Source organism: Anneissia japonica, unplaced genomic scaffold (assembly GCF_011630105.1).
Source record: "Anneissia japonica isolate Jap-2015-1 unplaced genomic scaffold, ASM1163010v1 scaffold199_len4679917_cov187, whole genome shotgun sequence".
Classification (NCBI taxonomy): Eukaryota; Metazoa; Echinodermata; class Crinoidea; order Comatulida; family Comatulidae; genus Anneissia; species Anneissia japonica.
In genome coordinates this window covers 3,136,966-3,161,334 of record NW_022686322.1, presented here as the reverse complement: position 1 = coordinate 3,161,334, position 24,369 = coordinate 3,136,966, and the positions used below count along the sequence as shown (strand labels likewise).

Below are 24,369 nucleotides of genomic sequence, written 5' to 3'. Positions count from 1 at the left end.
ATCCTGGATTTGGAGTGTGGAGTGATAGAGCGTAATAGGAAAAAGAATCTTGGATAGAACGTCACGCAAGGGTTTGTAAATTTTAGGATAGGCCTAATTGGATTTTACCTCTGCTTCTACTTCTAATAACAATTGACTTTTAAACATCAGGTACAATTATAATATTTATTTTGAGTAATTAATTTACAAATCAAATTAACATCACATTTTACAGGAGCAGTAATACCTCACTGGACACCACCGGCTAATAATTATCAGTCACCGTCTAGTAGCGCAACAGCATGTGACGGAGGTAGTGGAAGCGGGCATACTTACTCAACATCTGTCAGTGGGCAATCCTATACCAGCATCGGCCCTCACATCAGTTTTATAAGTGAAAGGTCTACAGAACCGAGTACAGAAACCTTCAAACAGGTATTTAGCTGGTCTGGTATGGTAGATGGTGTAAATCCGTCTGAGCTTGTTTCTCAACACGAGTCGTTAAATCCTGAAAGTGAAAACGACAAACAATTTAACATCGGTTCGACGTCAGACTCATTATCGTTTACCTCTACTGGGGCAGAATTATATGAGACTGACACATCATATGAACCTTCCGTTACTTCTAAAAATGATGGACAAGACATACCTGTTGGTTCGAAATCAGATACACCATCTTCAACATTAACGACTAATCGACAAGATTGGCAGGGATCACCAGAGTCTCAAACGTCATATGAGTCAGCTCCAACACCCGAGACTAAGCCTACTACCACGTCTGAATCGGAAAATACTACAGATATATTTTTATACACCGTAGAGGTGAGCAAAAATATAACTACGGATTCCTTGTCAAATGAAGACTCCAGTATTTCACAATCAGACTGGTTAATTACAGGCGTTACAGAATCAACCAGGAATGTATCAGAAGAAATGGTAGGTCGTAAAAGGCGGAACATTGACGAAGAAGAAATGGTTACTAACAGTAAGATTCAATTAAGTTAAACATTGGTTAATATTTTATACACTGTTATTATTAGGAAACTGCAACCGGTACATGTTAAAGACGATGGGAAAATGAAATGAAGCGTAATAACATTTTTTTTTCAAAAGCACGTTTTATTCGTTAGAGAACAAAAATATCGGCTGAATAAATATAGGTTCCAGCTGAAATATACAAATGGAATAAAAACAAAAAAATTACTAATTTTTTGCATAAAACAATTATGCATAGTCTCAACTTAATTTTCCTTATAACATTATAAATATTTCTGTATTTAAGGAATTTCTGGCATCACTTGTGATCTAAGTAATGCGTTTCATTGTTCATCCGGTGAGTGCATCCAAATATGGATGACATGTAACATGTTTCCTGACTGTAAAGATGGCAGCGATGAACTAGATTGTGGATCTGTGTTAGACGGTAAGTTCCAAGGCTCTTTTAAATATTATTCTCCTACTACTACTATTAGGCCTACTACTACTACTACTGCTACTGCTACTGCTACTGCTACTGCTACTGCTGCTGCTGCTACTGCTACTGCTACTGCTATTGTTACTGCTGCCGCTTCTGCTGCTGCTACCGCTACTGCCATTGCTGCTGCCGCTGTTGCCAGTGGCGTAACTGGGTTGTGAGGGGTCCTGGTTCAATAGTAGAGTCGGGGACCTTCGTGCATGCAAATTAAAAATGTCAACTAAGATGTGCACCACTGATGGATTGGTTTTGGAGCAGGGGTCCTTCCGATTTTTATAATATTTTGACAATAAATTTTTTGATTTTTTTAAAATTTTTAATTTATATATGTTCTCAGAGGGCATCTTTGAAGAGCCGGACAGATCAACAGAATAAAAAACAACCAATCAATCTAAATTGGTATACCTTAGGGTAGTGCCTTGGGTCCAATTTTATTTTTGTTATTCATAAATAATGTTATTTTAAAATTAATTTTTCCTGGGAATTGCAGTATATTTGAAGTTAATGTTGGTATTTATGTTCAGGATCACAAGTTGATATATTAAATACAAAATTACAAATAGGCCTATTATAGACAATATTGGTAAATGGTATGTCGGGAATAAGTTGAAAATACATGCAGTTAAAACAAATGTCATGCTAATTACATTTTGAATAAAATAATTTTCAAATCCTCATTCTTGAAAGCGAAATTCTATATTTTGGAAATTTTGCATGAAATCTGTCAACCACGCTTTCATGGCCGAGGTTGTTTCACCTATCACAATGTATTCCAACCATCATGAAGCTATCTAAATGAGCATTTGTCATAACAGAACGCAAATTATTTTTAATTAGGCTCATTGAATTATTATTATTATTATTATTATTATTATTGTTGTTGTTGTTGTTGTTGTGATGAAAAGTTACACAAACAATATGGTGGCAAAACGAATATTACATGTAAATATTTTTTTTTATTTGTTTGTTCCCCGACAAAATTTATCGTCTTCCCCGACGAGGGGGGGGGGGTGCTATAGTAGCTCCCAGCGCCCCCCCCCCCTCTGGCGCCACCACTGCTACCACCACTAACATAACATTAAATTCAGTGTAACAGTGTACTGTAGCAAGATAACACCAGTTTCAAAAGTAGTAGAAGTGACAGCAACAGTAACATATTTCGATTCACATATTCCGTCAATGTATATGCTGAAGTCGGATAAAAACTAAAGGACCAAATATATTTTTTGTGTTGCTGTTCGGCGGCAGATTGCCACCCCGGTGAAGTGAGATGCGTATCTGGAGAAATGGAGTGCATCCCCGCTGTTAAAGAATGTGATGGCGTTGAAGACTGCCTCACTGGTGAGGATGAAAGTAGGATCTACTGCCAGGAAATAACAGGTAAGAATTCATTTCAGACTTGTTGTACTGTATATATATATATATTTTTTTTTACTATTTCAGCAAGCTGGAGAACTTTCAAGATGACCGCTATGGTAATTGTTACATATTCAATCATGGTCGGGATTCCCACGTAGTCGCTAACTCAACAAGAACAGGAGCAAAATACGGTAAGATGAAAAATGGTAGGCGTATAAGTAATATGATTATAATTACGCTTATATCAAAGGCTATGTGAATGATGGACTCACTGAGGGTCTCAAAAAAAAATGTCTGCGATTGGAAACCTACCGGTCTGAAACTATAAAAATGTAACAACATTCTATCTCACAAAGTGAATATAATTCCAGCCTAATGGAGGAAAAAATAATGACTTTTTAATTCGCGACAAGATCATGAGCAACAGAAGAAAGAAGCGACTGTATCTCATCTAGGAATTTCGGAACTGATCCATCTGGCGGCATATAAACAGCACAGAAATAAATTGCCTTAATATATGGAGATGACAATCGGTAAGACAAGTATTCAAATAATATAAAAAACAATTCACAAGTTATTAAATTGAGGGTGATCTATATAATATTGCTCTAACACCACCACGACAAATTCTCGAGATTTCGCTACGATTTTGTATTCAGGTGGACATAAATCTTTAACAACAGTCCTACGCAACCATGGTCTCCGTCAAAGTAATAATATCAAAAGATGATTCAAGTATTAATGCACAAAGAGCATACGCTTTATTGCACATAGAGCGACAATTTAGTACAGGGGTAGAGCCAGCGGGGGACCGGAGGGGCAGGGGCCCCATCGGGGATGGGAGAGCTGCCCCCCACCCCCGTCGGGAAGAAAAAGCACAATTCGTCGGGGAGAAAAAAAAATTATATGTATTTTCTACATATTAATAGACTCTAAAATCGATTTTATAAGCCTTTGAAATTCCTAAATTTGTCAAAATTTTCGGGGCTTCGCCCCCAGGACCACTTTTGTAACCTTAAAATCGAAGCTTGACCATGCCCACTTAGCTTTCGACGGGGAAATCTGACACTTTGTCAGGGCATCGGCCCCCCCGTCGGGGACCTCCCCCCCCCCACGTCGGGAAAATCCTGGCGCCACCCCTGATTTAGTAATCCACAATTTAGAACTGCTCTTAGTCTCCGCCGTAACCTCGTCTTCTTTCTAGCCCTACACCCTCTCTTCTTCAGTTTGATCTTGGTCAAATTAAGTTCATTGATAGTCCACCATACAATTGAACTTGGCATATGCACGAGGCCTGAGCATTTAAAGCATCTTAGATGATGTCTTCAGGCCTATAATAAAAAAAATTTCAATAGTAACTTAAACAATTGTGATGATATCAAGGTTCCTTGTTGTGGGCGGGTGTGTGTGTTGTGTGTATGTAGGGGTGGGTAGCGCTGTTCGGATGATACTATTCAAAAGCCTGTGGAGGTTAAAGGTAGGTAAAGGTAGGAGAATAACCCATAACTACCGTCATTGTGCTGAATTGGGTATGGGCGTGGTCCCTGACTACGTAGTAGAAAAGAGGCGCTTCATGGTAGCTACATGTACATCAAAACGACAGAGGCTGAAATCAACCATAACCAGTCCTGACCATAACATCGGGGCAACTCTTCCGAAAGAGGCAATGGGTTGTTTAAAGTACACACGAGGCAGATGTAGACACTGGACCTCCATTTGAAGTCCTTATCCGAGAAGACTTGGTTCTACCAACCGAACCATGGACGAGGAGCGCTGGAAGCTAGCGGCGCCCCTGCCTTACCGCTCGGCGACTCGACTTCATTTCAATTCCAATTATTTTGGAAGTTGATCCGTAATGACGTAGGCTTATATGGCATAGCGATATAATAATAATAATAATTCTGGATTTATATAAATACTTAATGTTTTAACATTAGATATAATTTTATTCGTAGGTCTTAAACTAACACTTTTTATTGAGCAAAAGGAGTATATAAGTATTTATGGACGGGAAGCTGGTGTCAAGGTCGTGGTAGATACACAGGATCGAGTTAAGTTTCCTCAAGATGAAGGAATCATCATCAGGCCCGGTGCTATTACGTTTGTCAGCCTTCGATATGTAAGTTTCAAATACTTCAATCAAAGTTAACAAAAACAAAATTAACACCGATAATCAATGCATTATTATATATATATTTTTTACAAATAGTGAATGTCTGAAAAATTGTATTCACTGGTTGTAAGCTGACTCGCATTTTCAAGTGTCAATAGCCCAGACTAGTATTTAGTATCGGGTACATAGTGAATGTTTACTCCTATAATTTGTAGCCCATCAGGGGTCCACGTGTGTACAAGTAAAATAATCATACGAGCATGATATGCATAATACATGATATAATATTTTTACTCTCGTCTCCAAAGGAGCAGGCGAGGGTATTGTAAAAGCTCGTCTGTCAGTGTGTCATGGTGTCTGTCGCAGTGGCGGCTCTAGGATATATTTTCTAGGGGGCTAAGTTGTCCGACAGGGGGACTTGAGCTCTTAGGCTCGAGCTGGGGTTGGGGTTGAGAGGGGGTTTCCCCTCCCAAATGAGATTTTTTTTAAAAAGAATATCAACCTCTAGATGACCGAAAATGGCACTCTCAGACTGTGACAGACATGTGTTGGCTTGGTGCGGCCTATTTTTATGTTTTATGGTCTGACTGCCCGACGAGCTCTGTCCGGCGGGGGGCCTGACCTGTCCGGTGGGGACTTAAGCCCCCTGCCCCACCCCCTCCTGCTGGCGCCGCCACTGGTTTGCCGGTCTGTCTGTCGTTCTGTCGGTCTGTCTATCTGTGGTATATATTTGTCTTTCCTGGCGCATAACTCAAAAACTACTGGACCGAGATTTACTTCAAAGTTTCTCACATTGACCATATTACATGTATCTCGGTCCTCCGCGAATTTGGTGCTGATCGGAAGTAATATGTATATTTCAGAACGTTAGGCCTGTATATTTTTCGATTGCATCTGACACAGCCACCTCGAGCAGATCGTTCGAACGAGTCGTTTAGCTAGGCCAGGTTGACTCAAGCGGATAGACCGCGGACCAACTCGAGCGGATCGACCGTGTGTCAAATTCAGGCCAGCAGTCCGGACGGTGTGCAAGCCCGCTCGATGGGCTTGCCACCTGAGGCCTATGATGCTACACTGTAAAAACAGCGTGGAGCATTTAAACACAAAGCTCCACGCAATGTTGTTCCGTTTTTGGTGACACGTTTAAAAACTAAACGTGTTTAGACATACCTTAATGTATTTAGGATCTTGACGTGTTTAGCATTATATGTGCTTATTTGACACCATGGTGTTCAAATGCTCCACGCTGTTTTTACAGTGTAGGTCTCGTTTGGCGGATGGATTGGAGAAGATGCAGATTTTAAAATGTTTTTAAATATTTTTTGGCCGTATACGGATTCTCACAATCTGATGGCCCAACTTTATATTTAAAAAAATAATTGCAAATAATTAATGTATTAAAGTATTCTATAAATGCACAAATGATGAAAAGTAAAATAAATAAATAAAAAAATGTAATCAAGAGTGAGATTAGAACCTCACACAGTCGAGCACTTTTGCACTTCACCTGATACGTATGTTTAGTTAGCAATATTACACCCCTGTTATTCAACAACTAGCGGATGGAGCATATAGATATAGCGTAACAGGGCAAGCGTTTGTAACCTCGTTGTTGAATTAATATCATTATTTAAAACCTTAGAATAATTTCAGATTAATAAACTAATTTTTCCATGATTAAAGCAAACAAAAAACTACAGTATGAGTTGCAATTGAAAGCATTACAAGTATATAAACATAAATAAATCATAGAATTTCAATGTCTTGTATCTTAGAATGTAGTTTCAAAACTTGGAGAACCACACGGTAAATGTAACTCCGATTCTGAGAACTTTTTGAAAAATTTGCAAAAAGCGTATGGTATTACAGGGGACAACTTCAAATACGACACAGCGGTAAGTGGTAGGCTTTAAATTTTGTTTAGATTAGAACAGTGATTATTAACTTAACATAAGTACAAAGTGTTGCATCTTCTGTATTACTACTGTACTATGATAAAAAAAAAAAAAACCATTGGTAATCATAGTGATAATAAAATTTATTATGATAGGTCTATGTATAATGATGATGAGAATGATGATGAAGTTAATTGTATTGTATTGCATTGTATTATCACTGTACAATATTTATGCAACGTTTTCTAGGGATGCGAAAAAAGCTGCGTTATTATAAAAATCAAGGAGGAATGTGGCTGTACAGACACGGTCACTAAGGACGCCAATGAACGATGTGATGTGCTCAATAAAACACAAGGTCAATATAATACACAAAGTATATATATATATATATATATATATGGGTGTGTGTGTGTGTGATAAAGTAAATAATAATTAACGGTCAAAAAACGGCACCTCCTGGCCGACTTAGCTACTGTATCAGCAAAATTATTTATCTATATTAAGTAGAGGCAAAATAGACTAACATTGCACAAAATAAACACAGTGAAATATTATGATTGATATACGGTATAATGTTTACAGTTGTAGATAACTAATATCGAATTTAAACTCACCCCCCCACCCCCGTCAAGTCATCAAATTAATAAAATATACCTGACATCGTGATCATTATTGTTATTTCAGACGTATGCACACAGCTAATGTACTACCTCTACAACCAACAGCTATTGAATTGCAATTGTCTCCAACAATGCCAGTTAGTACTCATTTTCGCTTTCTTATTTAGAGAAATTATGAAACCTCCAGTGCAGAATTCTTAAACAAAAGAAATAGAAATTCAAAAAATAATATTGCCATGAGATATATACAGGACATTCTCAGCTAGTTTTCATCAATTAAATGCATGGTGAACAAATAAAACACACTTTTCTAATGATATTATTAATTTTGACATAATTTTAACTAAATGATGATATTTATTAATCCACATCAGGGGTTTTTCTCCTTTGTAATTAATGTTTGCCTATCTGCAACACTTGTTGCAGATCATACATTAATGATGAAACGGCATTAAGGTAATGTTAAACCTATCATTACATTTATGATTCAGTATACATCCTTCTGTAACTGTCGACTTACTCTATAACTTTTTTTAAATCATCGAAATATAATTATTTCATTTACATTTATTTATTAGCAAAGACGTGGCAAGGTTAGAAGTGTTTTTTCACTTGTTCTGTTCTCATCTTCGCCATCACGCAGATGATTAATACTGCCCTCAGTCGTCTCATATTATCAACTCCTTCAATATTTCACAAGATATCCATTCATCCTACAAATAAATATTTATGCGTATGTGACTTCTAACGTTTAATATATATTCTTTAATTTCACTTGTGTTTAATTTTATATATTGGTATTTTCTGGGGACTCGTTTTAAACATGACTCATATTTGTAAATATAAAAATAACATATTTAATAATTGAATATATCTTACTATCTACCAAGGAATCGGAAGATCCTACAACAGACAACATTGTTTTCATGTAATATCAAAGGATTAGAAAAACTCAGTAAATACCAAATCAATTCCAATTTGCCATTTTGATTCAGTTTATTGTTTTACCATATTATCATTTTATTTTTGTGTACGGTATTTAATATTTTTATCTGTATTTTAACATATTTTAAGTTCTATGACGTGACGAGCATTGTAATGGTCTCTTCTGAGAATGAATAAAGATTTCATTGACATTTTTGTTGTTCACAGTAAAGGATATTACAGCCAAACAGTATCACAATCTACCTGGCCGTCAGATGTCTACCTGGTATTTAGTTTCATTTCTAATCTAAAAGATACGATATATATATTACATACTTTTTGGGTTATACTTGAGTGTTTTTGCGATTTGATATAAATTTGTAAGTGAAGACCACGTGACTCTCAGCATGCCGCTGTAACACATTTTTTTTTATATTTAGCAGTTAAACACCGATAGCTTGTGAATAATTGAAAGATTTTGGTACCGTAGTTAATCTGAAATTTATTTCAAACTGTGTCCTCTTCAAGGATGGTAACTTATTCAACTATTTAAACAAGTATTTTAGTGTGATGATTTTTCAAGACAGTATTAAGCTATAACTTTCATTTATCTTTACAGAGCCAGCTTTTACGGAGTATCCACAGTATTAACGATAAAACGCGATACATTAATGATGAAACGGCATTAAGGTAATGTTAAACCTATCATTACATTTATGATTCAGTATACATCCTTCTGTAACTGTCGACTTACTCTATAACTTTTTTAAATTATCGAAATATAATTATTACATTTACATTTATTTATTAGCAAAGACGTGGCAAGGTTAGAAGTGTTTTTCGAAGAACTTAATTATCAAAGCACAACGGAGGAACCAGCATATCTTGTGAGTAAAATGACCTTGTTGGGCGTATGCATACATTTAATTTGAATACAATAACGCACGATTTACATACTGTAAATTAATAATAAACACATATTTAAACAAGCAATAGCCTAGCCGCATTGTGATCGCTTATGTTTAATATTCATTAGATCGAGAACCTAATTAGCGATATTGGCGGTACGGCTGGATTGTACATTGGCATCTCAATCATCAGCTTCTGTGAGTTCATCGAGTTGGTGTTCCAGTGTTTGAAATATACAAAGGCGTGGATGACCCGTAGCAAGAAATAGGTACATTGTCACCAACCGACGATTACCCGTGATTATGTAACCTGATGACATTATAATGAATAAATTATACAACTTTTTAGAAATATTTTTTTTATATACATTTTAATTTTGACTCCGCCCTTTAAATTAGAATTCAACTAGAAATAATTGTAATGTTCATCTGTATTATTATGCCTACTGCTAAATACACACAAAGATGTACTAACAAAATTAAACATATTAGGGATTTCAGAACTTAACTGCACACATTAAAACATTCAGTGTATGTCACTTTCACACATCACCTCTGTCCTCTAGTAGATACAGTACTTCACTGACAGACAGATAGATAGATAGATAGTAGATACAGTAGTAGATAGAGAAAGAGGCCTAACAATATTGGAATTTATATATTGCTGTTATTGGTCATCACACACATTTGATTATGGTTATTGCATCATATTATCATAACTTATAATATATTTATTGTTGAAATTAAAATATTATTGTTAGAATTAATTGGTATTATTGAACATTTTATTATTTATTAGTAACTGGCATAATCGAGCTAGATATATGCTCAAATGTGCTCAAATATAGATTTAAAATTATCTTTTGTAGGAATGGCAACGATGGCAGTAGAGGACCTAAGGTCCGAATTGGGGGTGGGGACTTATGGTCGAGAAAAGGATTTATGACACAATGTCTCTGTTATATAAGCCTATGTAATNNNNTTGTAAGGTGAGGGTTATTCCTGGTCTCTTATACACATCTAGATGTGTATAAGAGACAGATATTATAGATATGTAATAAATAGATTGCTAAAATATAGAAACGTGATTCTATAATCATAAAGTATAGCCATGTGGAGTTTTATTGTTTTATTTATCAAATTCCATTTCTGTTATATTTCATTACTACTTATTTTTTGCATTAATATTTCTTTATTGAATTAAAGCTTCACACAGATGACATCAGAGATGATTTGATCCTTGGCACGATAGCAGCATCCAGCAAATCTTGCTCGACGTTGAGCAAGGATGGTTGCAAAACATTGTAAAAAAAATTGTAATTGCACGGCAATCATCCTAGTACTAAAAAACCCTTGCTGCAAGCACTTTTTTTTATTGTTAAATCTCAATTTGACAATTGAGATCGGTTGACCAAAAATCTGCTGTTCGATATAACTGATACTATAAAATTCCCGGAAAATTGTTTGCAGACAACTAAAACATTTTGAATCGCGTTAGATGTGAATGTAATACACTGCAACAGGATTTTTGCCTAAAGTAAGTAGGGAAATCGACCTACGATTGGCTGCAGCGTTTTAATTCAAATTTACTTAACCAACAGCTCTCATACATGATGAAGAATGTAATTTTGGGGAAAAACAGAATGTGTGAGAGATAAATTCGTGCACTCACCAGGGGCGGATTTAGTGGGGGCGGCCCGGGAGGTAAAAAAAGAAAAAAAGAAAGAAAAAGAAAAAAAATGATAGCCCACAACGCCTCAAGTGTTATTTTCCGGCTTCTAGAACACAAAAATTTCGCGGGGGCATGCCCCCGGACCCCCTAGGGCATTGTTGTCTCGATCGGCCCAAATTTCGGCCAACCCTTTGGCCCCCCCCCCTTTTGTACATCTCTGGATCCGCCCCTGCTCACTGTGCCCGACGGTCGCCGGCAGACTCGATTCTATGGAAGAAGCAACGCAACGGCGCCCGTGCACGAATCGTTTTTAATGACGATCCGTTCAGACTGCCACAGACAATCAGTAGACGACGACGCTGCGCCGCCTAAAGGCCAACTCAGACTTGACGATTTGTTGTCGCGTCGAGTTTGTGTGGACAATATTAAACCGAGTTCACAGTGTGTCAAAGGTGACCAAGCAAACCAATATTACTCAGAGAATAATTAAACGGACATCTTTCACATACATTGATAATAAAGGTTTCCAGGTACTCAATAAATCATAATGTAGCTTACGTCGTCTTTTAAAGTACTGTATCCAGGCATGGTGTCTGGTATAAAAAAAGGGATTGTGTTGGGGAAAAAAACCGATTAAGCTGTCTCGAGAAATACGTTAACTTGGAATCTTACTATTAGTTAAAAGAAACATTTGAGATTTCAAAATCTTAAACAATTACTTAATGTGGATCCGGATTTGTTTTCTGAAAAACAAGAAATTATCAACAAATTACAGTAAGATTTGCTTTTTATTTGTCTAAAAAAATGTTTTTTTTTCTAAAGATATTAATTAATTCTGTAGTATAAATATAGGCCTGTATCATTTAGTTAAGTTAGATCCGAGAATACGAAGACTGGCTCTACCACCTTGGTTTAATTTTTCGGCACTTATATTTACTTTGAATTTATGGATTATATTTATTAAACTGAAATACATATTTTATACAGGAGCCAGAGGGCATGTAAGTAAATTAAAAATACAAAACAAATCGTAATATCTCTTGGTTGTAGTAAGGACTTTTAAGCAGAGCAACAGCGGATCCAGGAATTCGGAATAGAAGGGGTCCAGGGAGGAACTTTCCCAGATAGAGAATCTAGACCAGCTCGCAAAATGTTTTTTGAAAGATTTGCTCTACCCCTCCCCCTCCCCCCTTGAATCCGCCACTGATTAATTAAAAGTTTTTGGTCGTAGAAAAAATTTTTGTCAAAGAATAATTGATATCTGAAACTCTCTCCCGTCCTTGGTGAATAATTTCAAAGTAACAGAACAGAATTGGGGTTAAAACGGCCATTGTGGCTTTCCCTTTTCCGGCTATTATCAAGTAACAAGTAAAAGACAATTAAAAGCAAAAAAGTTCTATAATGTTATATAAACGAATAGGATTTTCGTGTTGTGTTAGTTTTATTTTAAAAAGTAGACGTTGTACTAAGTTCTATTCAGTTATAAAACGAATACGACCCTGCCTCCTACCAAATCAGTAGAGAGGCCTTTGAAGCTACCTCCACCACTGTCTTAAAGTGCAACACAACTCATCAGAGAAAAATAATTACTATGCCGTCTTTACAGATATTGTCGAAGTTCTCGGCAGAGAATTTCAGAAGGGCTCTGATGGCCCTTCCCGCGCAAACGATTCATCGAACACATTGGTGCCCTTCCATGCAAATCCTTCTGCCAACACTGTACCAAGTTATAATACTATATGTTATATAAAAACGAATAAGTGTTACCACGAAGGTCTCTCGGTTGTATACACACTGCCTTGCAATTACAGAAAAGGTATCATCAGAGAACTGCACCTTTCTCATAAATCGAGATACAAAAATTTATTTTACTTTAATGTAAATGTTTCCTGTAAATTTAATTCGAAAATGCAAATAATTCTTACAGTGTTGTGCTATGCCGAGAGATACCAATTTTACTTTACTCTCAAATCCAATTTATTGGTTTGCTTAATTAGGCCTACACTACAAAACCTAAATTAACTGACAAAATGTAACTGAAAACCGAGACGTGTGCCTATAAAATTACAATTAATATAAAAGTAATCATGGAGATTGCCGTTGAAAGGTCTACAGAGGCTGAATTACTCATTGGTTGCCGAATGTATATATGCCAAACTGTGGCACTGGTAATCATACTGTGTTTTGTTATAACAAAAGTATACAAGCAAATTCCACTGGAAGCAACATCATTTACAGAACCAATCTCATGAGATGGTGCGGAATTAGTTTATATGTTTGAATACTTTTCGTTTCTATTTTTCATTCAAAATGATTATCGCCATTGAATGTACTGCAGTGTAGCATTTTCACCAATGCTATCTTCCTAATGCAAATAATTGTTGATAGTATGATTCTATAAACAATGGTATAGGACTACCTGTAACTTTCATAGCCCTTTAATTTGAGTATTTGTGTTTGGATACGATGGGGAATTCACTATATTTACTACTACAAACCTGATACAGTATAATTTTCACAGGTCATCAACTCGTCGCCAGAAGCGATAATATGATTTATTAATATGTGACGAACCTACAACACACTGTGTCGTGAGTGTGTTTGCTATGAATATTAGTTTTGTAAGGTGAGGGTTATTCTTTCGTTGACATATAACTATGTAGCATTTAGGTCTAATGACTGCATAGATAATATAGGCTGAATATCCGTGATGGAATCAGAAGTACCGAAATCATTCAATGAATAGAATTACTCATTTAAAAATATTGTTTTCGCAATTTGTGTGGCCAGAACTGTCTAAAAATCCATCTCCGCTCGTTGTGGTGTACAATGGGCCAAATCAATTCAAAGTGTGCCAAAAGTCTCAAAGAGCTGACGATTCAATTTTTTTTAAAAGTTGTTTGAGGAACAAGACATCCCACATTATATTAATCCACCAATATTTGGCGAATTTTCATAATGTTGTAGAACCATGTAAACATGAAACTGCTTAAAATGATAAAAATGAGAATTTTGAAAATCTCGCTGTTATTTCATTTAGAAGAAAGCAGTCGACATAATTCCTGCAGTATTTACCTACTATAAAAAATGCCACTACTAGTACATTTTGGGACACTAAATTTGACCCAACAACTTTCGAAAAGCATGTTTTTTTTTTTTGTTTTTTTTTTAAACTAATACAATAGTTAGGACTGCGAGCGATTGCCGTCGTGATTTTGACGTTAACATTTCTACTGCAAGTAGGAATCGAGAAAAACTAATACAAGAGTTAGGATTGCGGGCGATTGTCGTCGTGATTTTCACGTTAACATTTCTCGCCGTTTTTGATCAAATTTAGCTTTATAATATAAACATTCGCGCAGCCATTGTGATGGAATGTAGTGCGCAATGTAAAAACAAGATACACTTCACAAAACCTCTGCCGCGTTCAGGAGATGCTAAAACACCCTCTAAGTCATTCAAAACAGTGACTCTTGATAGGAAGCAAATGAATAAAATATAAAACATAATGGCAATTGAATCATTTTAAAAGGTAGACCATTGTAAGTACAATCCCAGTGTGACATTGATGTTTTAAAGATGTACTTTTTCATGATGAACAGTAAATATCCCAGTTTAACATGAAAAATATCATCAAAACAACTTAATTTCAGTAAGAATTTTCAGCGATGCACCCATGATTGCTTGGGCTTGATTTTGTTCTCTCTTATTAAAGTTGACCAATGAAAGGTATAAAGTGTTAGTCTGAGTTTAATGTTATAATTCTATAAACAACTCTTGGTGAATGATTGGTGGCGTAAATTTGATCTAATGTACTTTACTGTAAACGGATTTAACTGAAAAATATTTCTTTTTTAATAATTAAGGTGATATTGGATGGCTTAATTTTGATTACTGACGATATCGCTGGGACTAGAGTCAAGTAATGTTGGAAGTGAATAAGGCATCCAATCATTATTTTACATCAAAAAGCTCAGTTGCGCAAAAGTTAGCAAAAACAGTCTTTAAATATTGAAGGTGGCAGGCTTTGTGCTGCACGCGTGATATCACACAAATTTTAAATGTATGTGTGAGATTTTTTAAATATTTGTATTAATAGTAGTTAAATCAACAATATTGAAACAAAACAAAAATTGTAATATTGTGTTCAAATTTTCTTTTAAAAAGGTTTTGAATTTTGGACATTTTCAGGCCTAAAAATGGAAGGTATCTCTCAACGGGACAAACGTTTCATCTCATACCGCTCAATGTGGCTGTACGGCGGGAAAAATGGAGAAGTCAATAACAGAACGTAAGTAGGCCTACCCGTGCTTATGGTATTATCAGCACCCCTATTTGTACACTTAGGCATACTTCTATTACGGTAAATATAACGATATGAGGATGATGGTGATGATGACGATGATGATGATGATGATGATGATGATGATGATGATGATGGTGATGATGATGTCGATAATGATGATGATGATTACGGTGATGTGTAATGATGAAGATTATGTGGTGACGACAGTGACGACAAAGACAGGAGGTCAAATGATAATTATGATGATAATGGAAATATTATATGAAATTATAGGCCTAGTAAAAGTAATAATAATATTAATAGTAATAATTTGGAAGAGTTACCTTATAGTGACAATGATGATTACATGAATAGGATGATGAATATTCATTGAAGGCTTTAGCCATTAAGAGCAATGCGGGAACCTTTCAGAGATTCTAAATCTTATGTCCAGTGTAGAAGCTTGTGGCGCGGCTTGTAAGGCGTTCTCTCATGCAATCGACCCCCGGAAGATCGGGGGTTCGAGGGCGGTGCTCGTCACACTGCTTGTGTCCTTCGGCAAATCACTTTATCTGCATTTTCCCCCTTCACCCAGGAGTATAAATAGGTACCTGGTAGGAGGTGAATGATTCGGAATGGAATAGTAGTGCTGATGCCGATTACACGAATAGCCTATCTAAGAATAGTCCCTCGGGAGCGGAGGAAGTTGTATGATTAATTATGTAGGCCTATCCATTGACCCTTGAGCAGTTTTCTGGATATGTGCGCTATATACATATTATAAAATAAATAAATATAGAATTACATTTCTTTGTATTAACTTTGTTACTAAATGTATTTGCAAGATGTTTGATGATGATGTTATTAAATATTATCTGTTAATTGTAGGCATATTGACCATCTTAAGTTATAATCTAAAGTAATAATTTAAATAATGTTAACGTCTTTATCAGACACATTAGGGAACTGCCTGCGGATCACGTCCTATCCTAAACGCGTAGCATTAAAAGATATGTTACAGATCTTTTCATACCTCTATGTTAATGTTTATTCTTTAAAAAAATGTTTCTATATAACATAATGAGGAAGTCTATGTCAAAACAATTTTAATGTTTAAAATGGTTCAATTTCTATAATATTTAAGTGTGGAGAGCGCCTTATAACATTTAGGCAATCCTGCTTCGTTAATTTACTCTTCTATTGTTCTTCTGTTATGTGTCATGTGAAAAGCGATATGATATGATATGATAATCCAAGACATTTCACTGGTGAATCGTGGTGTACGAAACTACCTGTTGGGCATACAACTGCAGATAATTTATTTTTTAATGTTATTATTATTTTTTTTTATTCAAGACCCAACAGTGTGTCAAACACCAAAAACAATATGATAATCTGTCTCTTATACACATCAGATGTGTATAAATATATATATATATATATATATATACGCCTAAAGATTAAAAAAAACATAAAATAGCATAAAAATTCATTTTTACATATTAAATATTAAAGATGACATTAAAGGTATATATATTACAATTTTATAAATATCGATATTTGGAAACATTTGAACTAAATTTGTCTGAATTTACACCACACAAAGACCGTAGAAAACGAACAGATCATCGATTCGCCTAGCAAGCTTGATGAAGATCGCGGTAAAATCCAAACATTTTGCGCGAGTCATTTATTTAGTTAGATTCCATAAATATTTTATTTAAAAACTGTTTAATTGAAACCAGATTAATCTATCTAGACAATATTTTTTTTTTAATTTCGAAGGCCTAAATACTCTAATCTATCAGTTTTTCCAAAATGTTGTGTTATGGATTGTTGCAACGCGTTGTTCATTTCTATGGGAATAGCTCCAATTCAATTAAATAAGCCCTGAATAGTGTTTTCTATTGCCTGCTAAAAACGTTAAGTGTCAAAACCCCTGACCGTTAGAATTACAGTGACGGTTAGAATACCGGAATAATGACAAGACAAATAACAAATCAAATATTCGACAGCCTAATACGTCTAATGAATAGATTAAGCACTTACATCGATCATTTTCTGATATTTCAACCTTGGCTTAAATTAACAGAATATTCGTGTTTTCATATTAACAAATCTTATTCAAAGCAAATCGATACTACTATAGTAACAAATAACTTATTAATAAGACACGTGATTTAATTCTCGCAAGAATAACCAGAATAATGTTCAAACTATCTGTGAACTTACTCGTCAGTAATCTCAGCAATCCGTCGTTGCAAGGTATCAGGTTAGTTGAAAATCTCGTGTATTTTATATTAGGCCTACTTACAGTGGCGGGTCCAGGGATTCAAGATAGAGAGGGGCCTATGGAGGGACTTTCATAGATAGAGAGTCTAGACCACCTCAGTCCAACCATGATTGGGGCTGATAGGTAAATAAAATATGATAATGCACCTATAGATGGCCGGAAACGGCACTCTCAGACCTAAATTTATTAACATTTTCCTTTTTCCTCCATTTTTTCTTTAAAAATTTTGAAAATTTATAATTTAGGGGCGGGGGGGGGGTTTTTAATGAAAAAAAAAAAAAAAACACTTAGGATAGGTGTTTTGACATTATTATAGTCATTTTTAGAAAAATTGTTATGTTGGTTATCAAAGTTGGTTTAATAATTTTTCATCCTATGTTTAATCAACAAACTAATCACTCAAAAATCAGCAATTCGTCAATAAAATCAATCAATTAATCAATGAATGATTCAATCAATCAATCAGAATTCGATTCAATACAAATATTATTACAAGGTTAAGTTCCAGTATTCTTGTTCCATTTCTATAAATTCTCCACATGAGTAAAAGAACACAGATTTAAACCACAACATAATTGCATTGTCAGGAAAAATAACTTTATAGGGTATTCATGATTAATGATTTCCAAAAATGCTGTAATTGGGTTTGACGTTGATTTAGTTATCGACAATATCTAAGAGCAGCCATAGGACCCACCCATCTTATAGAAAAGCCTATCAAGCAACAGGTTTAACTCTCGTTCCTTTATGTAAGTTAAGAGTACCCACTTTCACTGTTCCCAGAGAGTACAGTGACTTTTACGTCCGGCGGCGAATTATAAATGTTGTCGCGTCATTGTCGTGGCGGTTGTCACTGTTCCTGTCTCAACCAAAGACGGTTGGCTACGGTTTTGAAACTTGCATTTCAGCTTCCTGGCTGAAACAATGGAGAGAGCACACTGGATAAAAGTTAACCGGGCACCAAGTACTGTATGTAAAATCTCCACGTTTCAGCGCAAACAAGTTTAGTCGGCTGTGCTAAGATGCTTTGCGGTTGTTGTTATTGTAATTTCAATATTTTATTGCTATTGTCATTGTCAAAAGTATTAATATTAAGTTTATTTTGCTATCATAATCATTATTTTTACTATGTTTTTTTTCATAAAATGTACCGTAGTTAAACTACTAAATACTTTTTTTGCAAATAATTTTTTTCTATTTAGTAATTTAGATATTTCCTTGGGAACAATGGACCATAGACCTACTCACAATGACAATCGTGTGTTCTGGACGTCTTCAGATGTCTACCCAGAACAAAGCAAAACTCCAGCTGAGAGGGGATATCTTCCCGAGCGAAAGCCTATTGATCATAAGGATCCGGAAATTCCTGATATGAAAACAAAAAATACGAACATATACGATTATCATTCCTACAAAACTATATTACAATCCTTCTCGACTGAAGTCACGAGCACTCACGGACTTCCACATGTCTTTAAGTCTACCAATTATCTAAGTCGCTGTATCTGGGCCGTTTTGTTTCTCACTGGTGTAAGCCTGTTTATTTGGCAGACGTCTGTCCTGGTTAAGCTTTATCGTGATTTTCCTATAAACGTAAAGGTGAGACGATTTAAGTGTTGATGAAATAAAAAGTTTAAAAATAAACATGTAGATGATTTAAAAATTTGAAAATGTGTTTTTAAATATGCCGCCTGTCAAAAAAAATTGGTAAACCTTTACAATTAAACTGAAACATTAGTTCATTTAGTATGACCAAACAGTTAAATTAAACACATAATACTTTAAAAAAACTGTTACTATACAAATACTTGAATCTATTAGATGTTTAAACGTTAATGGAAAACCATATTGAAACTGTATTGTATATATCTGTTAATTGGTGAAGAAAATAGTATGTTTTGTTTTTGTATTTTTATTTCAAATTGTTGGCTAGAGTCTTTCTTCTATAGTGTTATTTGATGTAGATAATATCTTATTTATTTTTCATTTTAACAGATTGAAGTAGTGACAAATTCCGAGCTCCATTTTCCCAGTATCACAATTTGCAACACAAATAAACTTCGGCGTTCTGCTGTTGAAAAATCAAAACATAGACAAACTCTTGTTGTGGACAAGGGTGTAACCCTTCCATACTACGGTAAGAATTTAATAGCAATCTATTTCTTACATCATTTGTAAAGTAGGCCTAATTTTAGTTCCATTCAAATTCGTTTATTGAATACCTCCTTGAGAATATCAAATGTCAATAATCTATTTATTAATGCTCCGCTTAATGCTTAACATAACAATCTGTGTTATTCCTTTTTTATTTACATAATTCGTAATTTAATTTTAGTTCCATTTCGATTCATTTCGTTTCATTGTACACCTCCCCATAATTGAATGTTTCAATAATTCGTTGACATAAGATGGAGTATTTCATTCGGAATATCAAATGACAGTAATAAATTTCAGGTGTATTAACTATTATAGAAGTGGTTTGGCGCAGTAGGAACGGTTTGGTTTCCCAACCTCGAGGTCGGGGTTTCCCCTCGCTTGGGCAAGGCACTTTGTCTACATTGCTTCTCTCCACCCAGAAGTATAAATGGGTACCTGGTAGGGTTAAATGCCAAATAATGCGCTGATGTACCTGCTGCAACTTTATGGAACAATTTGTGTTCCATAGACGTCTATTTCAATGACCGGGGTAGTAATGTGAAGCGCTTGTTGGCATTAAGCGCTATATAAATATAACATATTAACATATTATTATAAACCATACGATGAATAATTTTATGAGTGCCGAAATTGCACTCAAAACATTCATTATTTGGTTATAACATGCAATAATATAAAAATATCGACTAAACTGTAATGTATAACTACAGGTATGAAAAACATTGTATATTCAAGACATAAGCCGAGTGAACAAATTATTTCCTGCATCCTTAAGTCCTGCATTTTACGGAATTGGACGGATTTTTTTTTCTTTACTTTATCACATCATACGTATCTTACATTAACTTGAATATTTATACACTAAAATTACATCTCAAACTCTTTATAGAGCCATGCCTAGCAGGCGACTTCATGTGTAATACTGGCCGTACTTGTATTAAGCAGTATCTAAGATGTGACGGCATAAATCATTGCAAAGACTTCAGCGATGAGTACAATTGCGTGTATGGTATGTATGCCTATGTAATGTAATGTAAATACATAATGAAAATACAAATGTATTATTTGGTCCTGGTTGTTTAAAATATATAAGGAAATTCGTATTAACTTGAAGAAAAAATGTACCAAAAATTACTAGACATGTAGGGCAATAGACCTAGGCCTAAGTAGTAACTTGTCCTGCGCGGAAAGCCTGATTTCCTTAAAATCGCTACACTATATCGCTAACAGCGTTCTCAGTGCAATCGTTGTGCTGTGTTTTGTGTTCCCGACGCATTCAGGAAGACTCCCCGATCCGACCAAGGACTTATAACTGTTACAACAATAACAACAACAACAACAACAACAACAACAACAACAACAACAGTTGAAAGTCCTTGATTCGACAGACCAATCAGCATCACCGAAAGCTGTCGGTGATAGCGTGTAGTGATTGTATGGAAACCAACCTTAACACCAAGTTAGGTGCATTAAACTTGGTTTACATACAATCGCCACACGCTATCGTCGAGAGCTTTTTATATATGAAGCTGATTGGTTGGTCGAATCAAGCTTGATTTCCATACAATCACTACACGCTATTGCCAACCTTTTGGTGCTATACAACGATTGCAGTGAAAACACTGTAGTGACAGTGTAGCGATTTTAAGGAACAAGGCTTTTCCTGGTTTTGTCAGGTACTGCTAGGCAGTACAGCGATTGCACTGCAAACGCTGTAGCGACGGTGTAGCGGTTGTATAGAAACGAAGCTTTACAATTTGTTTTGTATTCCAAAAATTTGATCCGAATTCGTCAAACTGGAGAAATCGCTGAAAATCACCACTAGATACGCTACTGATAATAGACACCCACTAAATTAATATTACACCCTTCTTGGATCTGGTAAACTTTGAAAATAATACGTTTTTTAGAACAAGTAGATACAGAAATTCATATTTTCCTTCTTCCCTGAGAATATTAAACGGTACTTTTTAAGTTTTTTTTTACAGTGTATCAGTTGTTGGGTTTGCGGGTCCTTTGGATCTTAGTGGGAGTGTAGCAAGTGGAGTATAACGATCTTTACCATAACGTCAAAAGCGCTCGAGCGGAAGGGGCTTCACCATGTACACCACTTTAGCCCAATGCAGCCATCAGACTCAGAGTAGTAAGACTAAAAGAGGCCCTGATGGCAAGGGGCCTCATACCTCTTCGTTACACCACTGTATAGAGCCAACTGGCAGATATTTGTAGTAACTTAGTAAATATTGGATAGTTTCGATCTGTGTTTTAAAGAAGTTCAAATTATTTTTTCTTTGAAATGAAATGGAAGTTTATAATTGAATGTGATGTAATACTCTTATTTTGCTCCACTGAGCGATTCATTCCGCCTATTATACCCAGAGTGGCTCTTTAGGCTTTTTTTTCCGATTTCCCGAAACAATACTCAACGATTTTTAATATCTAAAGCAGTCCTAACAATTACTTAAATGTGACCTAAATCACACAGATCGAATTGAATATGCATAGATATAATAAGGTATCGTACATCTTCTCCAATAATTTAAAATAATAATAATTATTGTACCAGTGTACCAGTTATCTAAATAATATATTGTTTTTACTTATTTGCATATATACACGCAATAATCTGTAGCTTTCTGCACGTTTTAATATATCCATGAGATATTACAGTGAATTACATTTTAATTTCCCAGGAGAGTGCAATAATGATAATCTTTTCAAATGCAATAATGGTAGCGATGCAGGCATATGTATTAGTCGACATCTCGAGTGCGATCGCTCTAAAGATTGCTATGACGGTGAAGACGAAGACAATTGTGGTAAGCGTAAATTTGTAATAACTCACGGTGACTTAAAGGGATAATAATATGCATATAATAGGCTATTATGATATAATCATTACAATTTCTTAATAACTATAATCATTTTATAATAATTATATATAATATAGAACTAAGCTTCATCACAAAAAAAAAAAAATCTAAACCATATACGGATTTGTTGAGGGCCTCTTTAAGTCTATTGTGCCAGTGAAAGGTTTTTATGTCGTTCTTTGCAGAGTGCAAATCACGTGAGTTTAAATGTGATCAAAGAGGTGGATGCATACCTAAAGAAAATGTTTGTGACGGCAATAATGACTGTACAGATGGATCTGATGAAATTGCTTGTGGTAAGCTAACAAAATGATGATGATGATGATGATGATGATGGTGATGATGATGATGATTCTATGAAGAAGGCAACGGCACTACGCAGGGAACGGTTAGATTCGTCGTATGACGATCGTGCGACCGTCGTACGGCGCAATGCGTGCCCGGGTCTACACAGATATCGGCTGATTGGTAACGTGTTGATTATCGCACACACTCAAAAAAAAATCAGGAAAGCCATATTGATTCAATATTACTTAATTTGAACACCATCGGTAAATTAGTGTTGAAGTTTATTGTTAGACATTGTAGGAACAGCTCATTACCAGGCAAGATGAATGGATGCTTACTTTTGTAATGGATTATAGATTTCTTTATTAAAGTATTCAAGCATATTGACCCAGTTGGTCCATTTGTAACTTAAACCTAGCGGGGAATATTATGCCAGGTCGCTCAACTCTCAAAGTGTCACGTCTAGAAGTAAAATGTATTTAACCAATCGACAACTGCACTACCACTGACTTGATAGCAACAACCAAATATTGGATATACTCGAAAGGCTGCAAATTTTCAAAAATATAAAATCTATAAATCATTTCAATTACGGCATATAAAAAATATAAAATCAGAAAACAAATGATAATGATAATGGCAATGTTCAAAATAATGATAGGCCTAATACATAAGTGAGCATATTCCATATCAGAGTGTACAAATGCACAATTAAATACAAATGCACTTACCGTATTACCGTTTCGGTGCACATTTTGAATAAAACCATGTTTATATAAAGTTATAGAACCCTGTCAGTAGTAGCACTGAAATTATATTGTGAAACTCAATGAAACGTCACTGAGGTAAATTATTCTCCCGGTTAATTAGTGTTTCCAATGCCTAGACTAGGCTATTGAATAGTGATTGCACCTTAATTTTTTTGTAATATAACAGATAATGAAAAGTGTTCCGAATCTGTTGGTTATTTATGTGAAAGGGAACAAAAATGCATCCCTCTTAGCTACCTGTGCGACGGCCTCGTCGACTGCGACACGGGAGTAGACGAATTCGCTGACACATGCTTAGTGGCTGCCAAGACAACATTAGGTAAGGTGTATATTTAGGCGTACGATTTAAAGGTATTAGCACTCGAGAATAAAATGTGGAATAGGGGTGAATAGACAGTAACGTTGTCTAGTAATCAACCTAATGTTTTTTGGTTTTTTTTCTATATTACCCTAATGTAGGTCTGTTAATGTAATCGTACATAATGCTGTTGCTGTTTTGTTGAAAGGTCTTTTCTGATACAGTATTTGAGTTCCAACACTAACGTTTTTACCATATAGCTCCATCTGTGTGCACCGTTGACGAATTCCAATGCGACGGAGAAAGATGTATACACATCTCTTGGAGGTGCGACAATTTTATTGACTGCTTAGATACTACGGATGAGCAGACTTGCGGTGAAACCAGTGGCAGTGGTAGTTTAGGTAGGCTTTGGTTCCGGATTGGCTGAAAAGGGGTGGCGCAAGCGCGGGTGGGGG

General features: G+C 35.4%; 2 protein-coding genes across 2 annotated transcripts in view; both read left to right on the top strand.

The window, feature by feature from the left end:
• Positions 1-10,247, top strand: part of LOC117114577 (very low-density lipoprotein receptor-like) — a 15,950-nt gene extending 5,703 nt beyond the window's left edge. The window contains exons 2-13 of the mRNA XM_033258254.1: positions 215-964; positions 1,262-1,402; positions 2,702-2,833; positions 2,890-3,003; positions 4,768-4,931; positions 6,701-6,820; positions 7,070-7,178; positions 7,508-7,580; positions 8,596-8,653; positions 8,987-9,057; positions 9,179-9,254; positions 9,404-10,247. Coding sequence (XP_033114145.1) covers positions 215-964; positions 1,262-1,402; positions 2,702-2,833; positions 2,890-3,003; positions 4,768-4,931; positions 6,701-6,820; positions 7,070-7,178; positions 7,508-7,580; positions 8,596-8,653; positions 8,987-9,057; positions 9,179-9,254; positions 9,404-9,544 — 1,949 coding nt within the window. The 3' untranslated portion in view covers positions 9,545-10,247. The remainder of the gene's footprint in view (positions 1-214; positions 965-1,261; positions 1,403-2,701; positions 2,834-2,889; positions 3,004-4,767; positions 4,932-6,700; positions 6,821-7,069; positions 7,179-7,507; positions 7,581-8,595; positions 8,654-8,986; positions 9,058-9,178; positions 9,255-9,403) is intronic.
• Positions 10,248-11,473: 1,226 nt separating this feature from the next.
• The window catches only part of LOC117114565, a 37,528-nt gene continuing 24,632 nt past the window's right edge, over positions 11,474-24,369 (top strand). Inside the window, exons 1-9 of the mRNA XM_033258245.1 lie at positions 11,474-11,721; positions 15,115-15,238; positions 18,728-19,124; positions 19,521-19,662; positions 20,572-20,691; positions 22,376-22,501; positions 22,741-22,851; positions 23,780-23,932; positions 24,172-24,315. Of these exons, the coding sequence (XP_033114136.1) occupies positions 11,670-11,721; positions 15,115-15,238; positions 18,728-19,124; positions 19,521-19,662; positions 20,572-20,691; positions 22,376-22,501; positions 22,741-22,851; positions 23,780-23,932; positions 24,172-24,315 (1,369 nt within the window). The 5' untranslated portion in view covers positions 11,474-11,669. The remainder of the gene's footprint in view (positions 11,722-15,114; positions 15,239-18,727; positions 19,125-19,520; positions 19,663-20,571; positions 20,692-22,375; positions 22,502-22,740; positions 22,852-23,779; positions 23,933-24,171; positions 24,316-24,369) is intronic.